This window comes from Schistocerca americana, chromosome 1, assembly GCF_021461395.2.
Source record: "Schistocerca americana isolate TAMUIC-IGC-003095 chromosome 1, iqSchAmer2.1, whole genome shotgun sequence".
In the NCBI taxonomy this organism is placed as follows: domain Eukaryota; kingdom Metazoa; phylum Arthropoda; class Insecta; order Orthoptera; family Acrididae; genus Schistocerca; species Schistocerca americana.
The window spans coordinates 387,899,812-387,913,226 of record NC_060119.1 but is presented as its reverse complement, the minus strand read 5'-3'; the positions used below and the strand labels follow the sequence as shown (position 1 = coordinate 387,913,226).

General features: G+C 44.4%; 1 protein-coding gene across 6 annotated transcripts in view; it reads left to right on the top strand.

Annotated features, from left to right (window-relative positions):
- The window catches only part of LOC124601711 (telomeric repeat-binding factor 2-interacting protein 1-like), a 200,141-nt gene that overhangs the window by 29,150 nt on the left and 157,576 nt on the right, over nt 1–13,415 (top strand). For 5 of the 6 annotated variants that reach the window (XR_006978582.1, XM_047136266.1, XM_047136268.1 and 2 more), the window contains exons 3-4: nt 8,300–8,386; nt 8,481–8,576. Coding sequence is in view for 5 of the 6 variants with exons in the window: in XM_047136266.1 (XP_046992222.1) it covers nt 8,300–8,386; nt 8,481–8,576 (183 nt within the window). In the remaining variant the exon portion in view is untranslated. The remainder of the gene's footprint in view (nt 1–8,299; nt 8,387–8,480; nt 8,577–13,415) is intronic. The other variant, XM_047136269.1, reaches the window with a different exon arrangement.

The window sequence follows — 13,415 nt, the reverse complement described above, 5'->3', positions numbered from 1 at the left end:
TTAATGAAAACAGAGGATTATAATTTAAACCAAATAAATGTTTATTGAATAACATTCACATATATGTGAAAGGTGGTCTCACATAAATTGCAGTTTCCTTTTCCTTTTTTTTTTTTCTTTTTAAAAAAAAATCAAATACAGAAACATGTGAAAGCAAAGTTCATTTAAGCGCACATTTATTTACAAAACTTAACAACAAACTCTCAAAGTTTGGAAGTACAGTTTCCCACTGTTAGTTGTGACATAAACTAAAGTTCAGACCTCTGTGAAAACTATTATGACTGACAATTCACAACTTTTATTGAGGTAAGTTCACAAGGCTGATGACTGAACAACAAAACGAAAAGGTAACAATAACGATGCCAGTAAAAGTCTCCTAATTGAGGCAAACAAAAGTTCCCTTCTAATTTTCCACAAAGGTTCATGGTAACACAAACACACACACACACACACACACACACCCACACACACACTAGTAAGAGTCCAATTCAGAGATGAAGATGGCATCTTCAACGGTCAAAGTACACAAGGTCGGCATCTAGAGTGAACTCAACTTCGTGGCTGGTACTAGCCCCTAAATAGCTGTCTCCAGCCAATCAGGTTTTGGCATAGTGATACTTCCAGCATGCTGTGGCTCGAGCTCCCCCTGCAAGAAGTAGTTCTCGGAATGTCTGTTTCCATTATCTTATATGTAAATAGCCGATGTTTACCCTGGTGCTTTTGGTACACCTTGGACATAGACAACGCTGTCCTCTGTAGCGTAATATGTGTTGCCGGTCCTCAGAGGCTGCCTTGGCTCTGGCATAACACCCCTCCCCCCTTGGAAAAGCTGGTGCGGCACGAGTTACCGTGGGAGAGAGAGTACCAATATAGCCCGGTGCTGTAGGCTGATCTGCAGCTAAGTCCTCATGAAGGAGGCAGTGGAACTCGGCCACCGGAGAGTAGGACACCGCCTTATGTGTGAGGCGGCTGGAACGCCGAAGCAGTGGCAGTTGCAAGTTGACGTCGGGCTGGGCAAGCAGCACGGGGATGTCTGCGTCGTACAACCGAAGCGGCGCCAGAGAGGGGCCGGGAAATGGGTTCAGGGGAAGGTCCCGGAAATGCTCTGGGTCCGAAGTATGCGGCGGTGTGGGGCTAGCAGCCAGCGTCTGCTGGTTATCGCTGGGAAGATCATCCACCAACTGATGGAGAGGGCATCAACGTAGGCCCCAAGGAAGGGGCCGGCAATGGGAGAGAGAGAGGAGCCGGTGTTTGGGGCTGCGGCTGCTCGAGGTAACAAAGATGCAGTTGGTTGCGGTGACGCGAAACCACCCTGTCGTCCAGGCATACGTCAAACAGTTGTCGACCACGGGGCCGGATAATGACCCGTTAAGCCAGCTGGGCCGGGGCGTGAAACCGTGAGCCCACACCTTGGAGCCAGATGAATATCGGGAAGCGCTGGGCAGGGCATGAGGTCCAACCTGCAGCGGGAGGAGATGAAGTAGGGTCTGAGGTTGGTGACCATGGAGCAGTTCAGCTGGACTCGTTTTCACCCACCGGTGTAGCCCTGTAGGTACTGAGAAATAACGTAAAGGCTTCTTCGGGAGAACGGTTCTCTGTGTACTTCTTCATCTGAGTTTTAAAAGTGCGAACAAAGTGCTCTGCCTCTCCATTGGATTGCGGATGGAAAGGAGGGGTGAAGACGTGGTGGATGCCATTATCGTGGCAGAATTTGGTGAACTCTTGTCTGCGACATTGCGGGCTGTTGTCTGATACCAAGGTGACAGGAAGGCCTTCAATGGAAAATATTTTTCACAGGGTCACGGTGGTATTCTCTGTGGTGATAGAGGAGCATCGGATAATGAAAGGGAAGTGGGAGTATGCATCCGTGACAAGTAACCAGTAAACGCCAAGGAAGGTACTCAAAAAATCCTCATGGATGTGTTCCGATGGGAGGGAAGCGGCCGGCCAGGATTGGAAGGATCGACGCGGTGTGGGAAGAACCTGCGTACACTGCTGACAAACCCGGACCATGCGCTCCACGTCCACTGTCATGCCTACCCAGAAGACATGGTGACGTGTAAGGATTTTCGTCTGGGCAATACTCCAGTGATGACCTTGGTGTAAGACGTGGAGAATCTGGGACCGCAGGGAAGTTGGTACGATGACTCGTGGATTGGCATCATTTTCTGCGTGGAGGAGCACCCCGTTAACGGCCACCATTTGATGGCAGATGGAGAAGAAGACTCGGAGGTCAGTCTGGGCTGAAGCGTCGGCCAGCCATGAGCTGTGACTGGGAATGCAGCTAACGCATCCTGTATCTCGTCATCGACCTGAAAAATTAGGAGGTCCAACGAATAGAATGCTGAATCCTGGCTGGAGGGGAGCCAAGACGAGGCATCGGCGTTGGCATGGTGGGAGGTGGGCCGGAAATGGATGGTGTACCTAAAACGTGAAAGGAATAGAGCCCATCGCTGCAGGCAGTGGGAAGTTTTCGTGGGTAACTGGGCTGAAGGGGAAAATAAGGCCACAAGGGGCTTATGGTCAGTGATGAAGCAAAAAGGTGTACTGTAAAGGTACGGGAGGAATTTGGTACAGGCAAACACAGTGGCTAGGGCTTCCTTCTCAATTTGGGAATATTTGCATTGGGCATGTGTAAGGGATTTAGATATGTACGCCACTGGGTGTTCCGATTCATCCGGTAGACGGTGCGAAAGAACAGCCCCAACACCATAGTCTGAGGCGTCCTTAGCCAAAAGGACAGGAAGAATGGGGGTTATGTGGCATGAGACACACCACAGAGTGCAACCTTTGCTTTAAGGTTTGGAAAGCCGATTCACAAATTGGGGACCAATGAAAAGGCACGTTCTTTCGGTATAGGTGATGGAGGGGCACAGCACTGTGGGCGGCAGAGGGAATGAACTTCCGGTAGTAAGCAATTTTACCCAGGAAAGAACGCCATTGGTGGACGTTGCGCGGATGAGGAAGGGCCGTTATAGCGGCGATGTGGGAGGAGGTAGGTGATATGCCATCACGGGAAATGATGTGACCCAGGTAGGAGATAGCCAGTTGGAAAAAGGAGCATTTTAGACCCTCTGTCTGCAGGTGCAGGAGCAATTGTCGCAGATGACTGAGATGTTCATCCGCAGTACGACCGGTGATGACGATGTCGTTGAGGTAGTTTATACAACGTGGCACATCCTGCAAGAGCTGTTCCAAGTAATGCTGAAAGATGGCCAGTGCACTAACGATGCCATACATGAGGGGGTTCAACCGGAACAGCCCAAATGGTGTGTTGATGACGGCCGACTGAGTAGAAGGTATTTGGAGGTAAACCTCGGCAAGATCGATCTTTGAAAAAAATTGTCTCCCTGTGAGCTTGGAGCACAGGCTCTCGAGGCACAGGAGGGGATAGTCTTCAACCTGTAGCTGAGGGTTAAGTGTAGCCTTGAAGTCGCCACAAACTCAAAGATGCCCATCTTTTCTCTTGAGGATGACCAAGGGTGTGGCCCACGAACTGTAATAGACTGGAGTGACGACTCCCTCCATGGTGAGACAGTCCATTTCTTGTTGAAGAGGCTGCTGAAGGGCATGGGGAACCTGCCGGGCCCTGGAAGTACTTTGGGCAGGCGGGTGGTTTCAGCTGGAGTGACGCATGAAAATCTTGAGCACAGCCGATGCCCAGTGAGAAGAGGTCCTGGAATTCCGTGCATAAGGTATTGACTGCTGGAAACAGAACGTGGGAAGACACCAAATGAACAATGTCGTCGATGGCGAAGCCAAAGGCCCAGAAGGCATCGAACCCGAAGAGATCTGCCATGGCCACATTGTTGACCACAAGGAAGGTAACTTCCCGGCAAACCGATTTATACAAGATGGAAGCCGTTAACTGACCCAAGAGGGTGATCACTTGTTTATTATAAGTAAGGAGGTGCCAAGGTGTGGGCATCACGGGGGTGCCCAATCTTCACATAAGAGGAATAGTTAATCAGTGAGAACACTGCACCAGTATTCACCTGCATCTGCAGCGGCCTACCGTTGACCTGAACGTCGATCATCAGCTTGGATGATCCCGAGACTGTACCTGGTTGATATCCATGGGTATAGGCCCCCGACGGTCCTTGGCTGGATGAGGAGGGGGCTGCCGAGATCGGCAGACTGAACTGACATGTCCGTTACGGGTACACACTGCACAATATGCCCACCTGTCAGAGCAGTCTTCTCATGCATGGCTCTTAAAGCATCCCAGGCAGGTCGGCAGTCAGACTGGGTTGGCGGTGCTGGCGAGGGCGCGGGGGCCCTCCATGCACCGATGGTCTGTGCCAGACCCGCGGTGCCGTCCGAGGGCGTGAATTCCTGGACAGGGCGGCTGCCCTGTCAATGCTGTGTAGAACAGGATGGTTGGTGCCAGTCACCGGAACAGACAGCGGCAACGTTTTTGACATCCGCCAGCGATGCTACGGGCTCCGAGGCTTTGTGGTCGCAGAGGGCCGCCACTTCCGCGCAGGGTTCCAAACACTTGTCAGCCCCCATAGAGACTTCATACTTGATCCTAGATCAATGATGTGGTTCAGAGTAGGATCGTCAGGTCTGAGGGCGTTGTGCCGGAAAGCTGCATCAGAGCGGTCTGGATGAGATGGTCGCGGGCCATCTTGTCCGTGTAGGATTCTTTGGAGACTCGTGTGTTGAAGTGACATTTCTGGCTGAGACCTTGCAGTTCTGTTGCCCACTGTCGATAGGATTGGCCAGCCTTCTTGCGACACTGGTAAAATTTGACATGGGCAGCTAACTTGTGGAACCATCGTCGGTAGTAAGCAGCTAGAACCTCACAAATCTGGGAGAAAGTCAAAGAATCCGGACGTTGAGATTCGAGTTTCGTCAAGAGAACATACACTTTGTACTGGTTCCAGGACAAGAAGTAGGTACGGCGAGCAGCCTCTTGGACAACCTGGTGGATGTGAAAATGCTGCTGGAGCCGCTTCTCGTATGTTTTCCATTCTTCAGCATCCTTGTTTGAAAGCGGGAAACACTGGGGGCAGCGGAACCAGGCAGTTCTGCAAATATACACGCAGGCACCAACTCGTCGCCACTTGTGTTGTGACTGACAATTCGCAATTTTTCACAAACACAACTTTTATTGAGGGAAGTTCACAAGGTTGATGACTGAATAACAAAACAAAAAGGTAACAATAACGAAGCCAGTAAAAGTCTCCTAATTGAGGCAAACAAAAGTTCACTTCTAATTTTCCACAAAGGTTCATGGTAACACACACACACACACACACACACACACACACACACACACACACTAGTAAGAGTCCAATTCAGAGACGAAGATGGAATCTTCAGCAGTCGGAGTACAGAAGGTTGGCATCCGGAGTGAACTCAACTTTGGGGCTGGTTCTAGCCCCTAAATAACTGTCTCCAGCCAATCAGGTTTTGGCGTAGTGATACTTCCTGCATGCCGTGGCTCGAGCTCCCCCTGCAAGAAGTAGTGCTCGGAATGTCTGTTTCCATTATCTTGTAAGTAAATAGCCAGTTTTACCCTGGTGCTTTTGGTATGCCTTGGACATAGACAACGCCGTCCTCTGTGGTGTAATATGGGTTGCTGGCCCTCGGGGGCTACCTTGGCTCCGGCATAACAAAAACATCCAAGAATTCCATCACACATGACTATTAATGTCAACTACAGCAAATAATTATGCTTCACAGCTGCATCAAATTGCACAAACAGAGTTAAAGTTCATAAAAACAAACAAAGGAAACTCTAGGTTGGAGTACCAACTGTGTAGGAAAAGCTAGATTGCTACTTACTGTAAAAATGACACATGAAGTTGCAGATAGGCACAATTAAAAGGCACTTACACATAAGCTTTCGGCCACACATACCATTCATTCATACAAGCAAGCACACCTCATGCCCACACAACTATCAACTCTGGCTGCTCAGATCAGAATAACAATTTGACAGCTGCCACCCATTCCATAAAAAGAAGTTCCTTTTATACAGCTTAGCCACTGGTGGCTATTGCATCTGTAGTGCTAAGCAGTCCCTCTCCAAATATACCAAGAGTCTCACTGTAGCCTTCACAGACCCAAATTACTCTCCCAACATTGGATGAGAAACAGATCTTCCGTGCCTTATCTCTCCAGTCACCCACCGGCTGCTGAAGTCCCACTGTCCAACCACAAAGAAGCATTTCCCTTGTGAGTCAGTACCACCCAGGACTGAGCAACTGAATCACACTCTCCACCAGGGTTTCGACTACCTCTCATCATGCCCTGAAATGAGGAATATCCTATTACTAACCTTCCCACAGTGGTATCCCACCACCTACCATGCGTACCTACTCCACACCTGCTCCCACCTCTTGCCTCACAGCTCATATTCCTGTAATAGACCTAGATGCAAGACCTTCCCATAAGTCCTCCCACCACCACCACCACCACCACCACCACCACCTCCTCCTTCAGTCCAGTCACAAGCATCACAGATACCATCAGAGGTAGTGCTACCTGTGAAAGCAGTCATGTGATCTTCAAGCTAAGCTGCAACCACTGTGCTGCATTCTCCACGAGTATGACAACCAACAAGGTGTCTGTCTGCATGAATGGCTACCAACAAACTTTCCAAGAGACAGCTGGACCACCCTTTGGCTGAAAATGCTGCCCAACAAAGCTTTCTTCAATTCAGTGACTGCTTCTCAGCTTATGCCAGCTGCATGTTTCCTACCAAAACCAGCTTTCCTGAAGTGCACAGGTGGGAAATTCTCCCTGCTATATGTCCTACTTTATCATAACCCCCCTCCCCCCCCCCCCTCACGCCCCCTGTCCTGCCCTGAATCTTCATTAGTCACTGTCTTTCACCCATCTATCTCCATCTATTTTCACACTCCAGCATTACACAGCCTTCTGTTCCACCAGTGCACCCACAGCCTCTTCACTTCTCTCCATATCCACCCCCAGAACCTGGCACCTAACTTCTGAACTCCACCTGAGTGCCCTGCCCTGTCCCCACCACATCTCTGATCTCTGTTTGCTCCCACAAGCAGCACTTTATTACCACCCACCCCTACCCTGCTATCCCTACCCCTCTGCACCCCAGCCTTCTCCTCCTTATCCCTGCCACACAGATTGCTTTCCCTTCATGCGCAGAAAGACGATGGTCATTTGTGTGTGAGTTGTGCTTGCACAAATGTGTGTGTTGTCTATTTTAGAAGAAGGTCTTTTTGACAACTTCGAGGTAATCTGGGCACTACATAGTAGCAGAAAACTATAACAGAACACTATATTAGTACAAGACTCAAAGGTTTGTGGAGGTCTTTGTTTGCAAAGATAAACAATAATATAAATGTAAATACTTCCTTTTCCTGTCGTGTTTACATCAAAACCACTTCCTATACGCTGAAGTAAGCAAATATGATGTATTAGAAAGTAACTTTATTGTTGTTTTTGTTACTTTTTTTATAATACCATGTGCCTACTCAAATTCTGCATAGTTTCAAAAGAACAGTACACCTCATCACCTTTTAATTGTGTACTGATTCAGTTATTGTGAATTAATGTGAGAAGAGTGTGTTTGGAAGGTACATTTTCTTACAAATATTCTGTATGTTCCATTTGTTAAATCAGTGCTGAGTCAGCAGAATTAGTAGTGTGTAAATATTTAATTCCTCAGTCCTTAAATTATCTTGTGTTGCAATTGTATAATGTGGAGCACCACCTAGTAAAGGGAAAGAAAAATAATTCTTCCTGCATATTTTATTGTTGCTGGATACCAAAGTATAAAGAGACAAAATCTGCCCTTGTCACTATCATTGCAGTGTTCTCAAAGCTTTTCGTGGCAGTGATCCTTTTCTGCCCCTTGGCATTCAGGAAGACCACAAATATAGTTGGATGCTGTCTTTAAAATTAATCAATTTCTGTCATTAAACATTTGCTTTTGATTGTTAAGAGGAAAAAATTATTTTTAGAAATATTTTCAGTTGTTCTTTCATTATTCTGACCGAGCGAGGTGGCGCAATGGTTAGCACACTGGACTCGCATTCGGGAGGACAGCGGTTCAATCCCACGTCCGGCCATCCTGATTTAGGTTTTCCGTGATTACCCTAAATCACTCCAGGCAAATGTCGGGATGGTTCCTTTGAAAGGGCACGGCCGACTTCCCTACCCGTCCTCCCCTAATCCGATGAGACCGATGACCGCGCAGTTTGGTCTCTTCCCCCAAACAATCATCATCATCATTATTCTGACTTTAATATTTTACTTAATAGCAAGGTATTTAAATCGTGCTCTTTTCATCTCCTCGTTTTGCCTGAAGGTTAGGTGGTCCTTCCAGTTATCCTGATAACTTCAATGCTATGAAGGTGCTCCTGAGGCAGTCTCACTGGCCAACACCTGCAGAAAGGTAATACTTGTTGCTAATAACATGTGTATATTCCTAGGGCATTTTGAATGTGGAATGAAACTTCTCTATCACTGTAGGTGCTCCAATTTTTCAGGGATGAAAATGACTCAGCTAATACTGATAAGCACTCAGATTCTGATACTACTGTGGAGTCTCAGAATTCTAGAAGAAACATGAGTTCACATAGAAGGTAAGTGTTCTGCATTTTTTGGTAATACCCCATTAGCCTTCTTTCTCCAATGTATGAGATACTCACTAAAAGTATCACCTACCACAAAGAAAAGAGCATTCAGTTATAATCAGACAAAGGTACAAACTGGTTTTAAAAGGGGAAATGCCACTATGGACCATTTGTAAGTTGCAATTGAAATTACGAAACAGAGCAGTGAATATTGCCATGTGCTGTGCATAATCTGCTATGTTTAATTGGTTATACATACACTTTTTTTTATTATTTTAAACATAGCTGCACAACAGCAATGGTTCCACGTGACAAAATAATAAACACCCGACCAGTTGCAATGGATAAAGAATTCTTTACCTAGGTTTCAACAAATTTAAATTTGTCTTCTTCAGAAGGTGGCAATTTTACATTAGTAAGGACTAATGTGCCATCGCCGTTTTTATAAATGTCGGCGTAGATCCATTTGTCAAAATGGTTGTGAGCTCTACAAGATCCACGTACTAATTTATATTTACGTGACAAACCCCACTTCTAGGGCTATATTTTAATTTTGAGAAATGGATCTACGCCGACATTTATAAAAACGGCGATGGTACATTAGTCCTTACTAATGTAAAATTGCCACCTTCTGAAGAAGACAAATTTAAATTTGTTGAAACCTAGGTAAAGAATTCTTTATCCATTGCAACTGGTTGGCTGTTTATGATTTGATTACTTTTTTATATAATTCTCAAGCTGCCTTATGGTGTGTACCACTCTCATTTGTCCTTCCTCATGTCTCACTCTCTCACTCACAAGTGTTGCACAGGAAGAACAGTTATTGGTAAGCCTCCATGTGAACTCACATCTCTCCATTCTTTTTGTGAAGGAGAACCTTGAGGGATGTGGAATGAGTCAACCTATATACTGACGTAAGACAAAGACTTCATAAAGACTTAAAATGTAGGCTACATTAACAGTAAACTGTCACTGTACTGCTTGATGCTATTCACGTTTATACCATCTAAAATGAATCAGGTAACTTTAGTAATAAGGCTAATATTTTGAAAGAAAAAAATCTCAGTTTTACTGTACAGCTGCTGTTTATTTTCCATTAGTAGCTTAGTGCTTATTTGGTTTCTATAAGATTTTTTGAAGAACATATAGATTTATCAAAGAAAATATGTTACATCTAGAATTACTTAGTTTTGTTTATAGTACATCGCTACTTTCCACGTAGCTATCAGAACCTTTCAATCCATCAATCTGGATATTCAGATAATTTGTAAAAAGAGTGGCTAATGAGCTACATTTTTAATTTTCTTTTGAGTTGATGAGGATTCTCATTTTCTTGCCACATGTTAGATGGGAGCTTATTGAATAACCTACCGCCAAGAGTGCATAACTCCATTCTTTACCCAGGACATATCGTCACGGTCTTTCTGCAAGATATATGTAGCAGGAAACAATATATAGGTTAACTTTTCTAGCAACCAAAGTATAACTCTCGTAGTAATGTATTTGTTTATCTATTTGTTGTTGTATCTGCTCATGTTGTTGTTGTTGTGGTCTTCAGTCCTGAGACTGGTTTGATGCAGCTCTCCATGCTACTCTATCCTGTGCAAGCTTTTTCATCTCCCAGTACCTACTGCAACCTACATCCTTCTGAATCTCCTTAGTGTATTCATCTCTTGGTCTCCCTCTACGATTTTTACCCTCCACACTGCCCTCCAATACTAAATTGGTGATCCCTTGATGCCTCAGAACATGTCCTACCAACCGATCCCTTCTTCTGGTCAAGTTGTGCCACAAACTTCTCTTCTCCCCAATCCTATTCAATACTTCCTCATTAGTTATGTGATCTACCCATCTAATCTTCAGCATTCTTCTGTAGCACCACATTTTGAAAGCTTCTATTCTCCTCTTCTCCAAACTATTTATCGTCCATGTTTCACTTCCATACATGGCTACACTCCATACAAATACTTTCAGAAATGACTTCCTGACACTTAAATCTATACTCGATGTTAACAAATTTCTCTTCTTCAGAAACGCTTTCCTTGCCATTGCCAGTCTACATTTTATATCCTCTCTACTTCGACCATCATCAGTTATTTTGCTCCCCAAATAGCAAAACTCCTTTACTACTTTAAGTGTCTCATTTCCTAATCTAATTCCCTCAGCATCACCCGACTTAATTAGATTACATTCCATTATTCTTGTTTTGCTTTTGTTGATGTTCATCTTTTATCCTCCTTTCAAGACACTGTCCATTCCGTTCAACTGCTCTCCCAAGTCCTTTGCTGTCTCTGACAGAATTACAATGTCATCGGCGAACCTCAAAGTTTTTATTTCTTCTCCATGAATTTTAATACCTACTCCAAATTTTTCTTTTGATTCCTTTACTGCTTGCTCAATATACAGATTGAACATCGGGGAGAGGCTACAACCCTGTCTTACTCCCTTCCCAACCACTGCTTCCCTTTCATGTCCCTCGACTCTTATAACTGCCATCTGGTTTCTGTACAAATTGTAAATAGCCTTTCGCTCCCTGTATTTTACCCCGGCCACCTTTAGAATTTGAAAGAGAGTATTCCAGTCAACATTGTCAAAAGCTTTCTTTAAGTCTACAAATGCTAGAAACGTAGGTTTGCCTTTCCTTAATCTTTCTTCTAAGATTAGTCGTAAGGTGAGTATTGCCTCACGTGTTCCAGTGTTTCTACGGAATCCAAACTGATCTTCCCCGAGGTCGGCTTCTACTAGTTTTTCCATTCGTCTGTAAAGAATTCGTGTTAGTATTTTGCAGCTGTGACTTATTAGACTGATAGTTCGGTAATTTTCACATCTGTCAACACCTGCGTTCTTTGGGATTGGAATTATTATATTCTTCTTGAAGTCTGAGGGTATTTCGCCTGTTTCATACATCTTACTCACCAGATGGTAGAGTTTTGTCAGGACTGGCTCTCCCAAGACCGTCAGTAGTTCCAGTGGAATGTTGTCTACTCCGGGGGCCTTGTTTCGACTCAGGTCTTTCAGTGCTCCGTCAAACTCTTCACGCAGTATCATATCTCCCATTTCATCTTCATCTACATCCTCTTCCATTTCCATAATGTTGTCCTCAAGTACATCGCCCTTGTATAAACCCTCTATATACTCCTTCCACCTTTCTGCTTTCCCTTCTTTGCTTAGAACTGGGTTTCCATCTGAGCTCTTGATATTCATACAAGTCGTTCTCTTATCTCCAACGGTCTCTCTAATTTTCCTGTAGGCAGTATCTATCTTACCCCTAGTGAGATAGGCCTCTACATCCTTACATTTGTCCTGCTTAGCCATTTTGCACTTCCTGTCGATCTCATTTTTGAGACGTTTGTATTCCTTTTTGCCTGCTTCATTTACTGCATTTTTATATTTTCTCCTTTCATCAATTAAATTCAATATTTCTTCTGTTACCCAAGGATTTCTACTAGCCCTCGTCTTTTTACCTACTTGATCCTCTGCTGCCTTCGCTACCTTATCCCTCAAAGCTACCCATCCTTCTTCTACTGTATTTCTTTCCCCCATTCCTGTCAGGTGTTCCCTTATGCTCTCCCTGAAACTCTGTACAACCTCTGGTTCTTTCAGTTTATCCAGGTCCCATCTCCTTAAATTCCCACCTTTTTGCAGTTTCTTCAGTTTTAATCTACAGGTCATAACCAATAGATTGTGGTCAGAGTCCACATCTGCCCCTGGAAATGTCTTACAATTTAAAACCTGGTTCCTAAATCTCTGTCTTACCATTATATAATCTATCTGATACCTTTTAGTATCTCCAGGGTTCTTCCATGTATACAACCTTCTTTCATGATTCTTAAACCAAGTGTTAGCTATGATTATGTTGTGCTCATGGTGGGCAATAATTAGTGTGTAATTGAGGAGCAGTGGTGCAGTCTGTACTTGGGGCTGGTTTTTCGTGTTCCATCCCATACGGTCCAGTCATCATTTCTCTGTTGAGCATTTTTAGTTAATTTTCTATCCCATGCTCATTTATTTTGATGTCTGTAAATTGGTTGCTTGTGAGATGGTTGAAAGGAGGAACCACAGTATGATATTTTGCAGTAAAACAGTTTTGAAAAAGAAATTTAATATTTCAGACTTATTTCTGCCATCTTCCCTTTCAGTACCAGTGTGGTCACTGAGCACCCAGAGAGATGACTATTCTCTGTTTCCAGATTCAACAGAAGATCAGAACTTCTCAGTATTTTCTGTCAGATCAATATATATAACTTTACTTTTGAATTTGTTGAATCAATCATAGATATTTCTTTACACTAATTTTTGCTTTGTTTGGTTTTTGTTCATCTAGGAGATTTCAATTAGGTTTCAGTCTGGACCTGTGGTCTCGCAGTAGCATCTTTGAATAGTAATCAAAATGTTATGGATCCCAGGTTCAAATCTAGCTAATGCTTAAATTTTGAATAAAAATCATCAGCAGTGATGGCCAAACACGTCCGATATAACGAGTCAACAATGGGACCGGACATTGCCCCTAAAAGGTAGAATAATTGGCAGTGGTCAGGTGATCAGGGGTGTGAGGATGTAGAAGTCAGCGGAAACTACTGCTTTAAAGACACACAGCATATGAGTATATCCATGGGACATGTAGCCTGTAATTCAAAAAGTATCATGATGAACTCTCTATTGGAAAAAGATTCTGGACTAGTCCCCCATTTTGGTCTCTGGAATGTGACTGTCAGGGAGGAGGTAGTAATGTTAAAAATATTGAAAAATCAATGAAAGGGTAATAACAATATTAGGAAAAGGATAAATTGCTACTCACCATAAAGATGACTCGTTGAGTCGCAGACAGACACAACGAAAATACTGTTA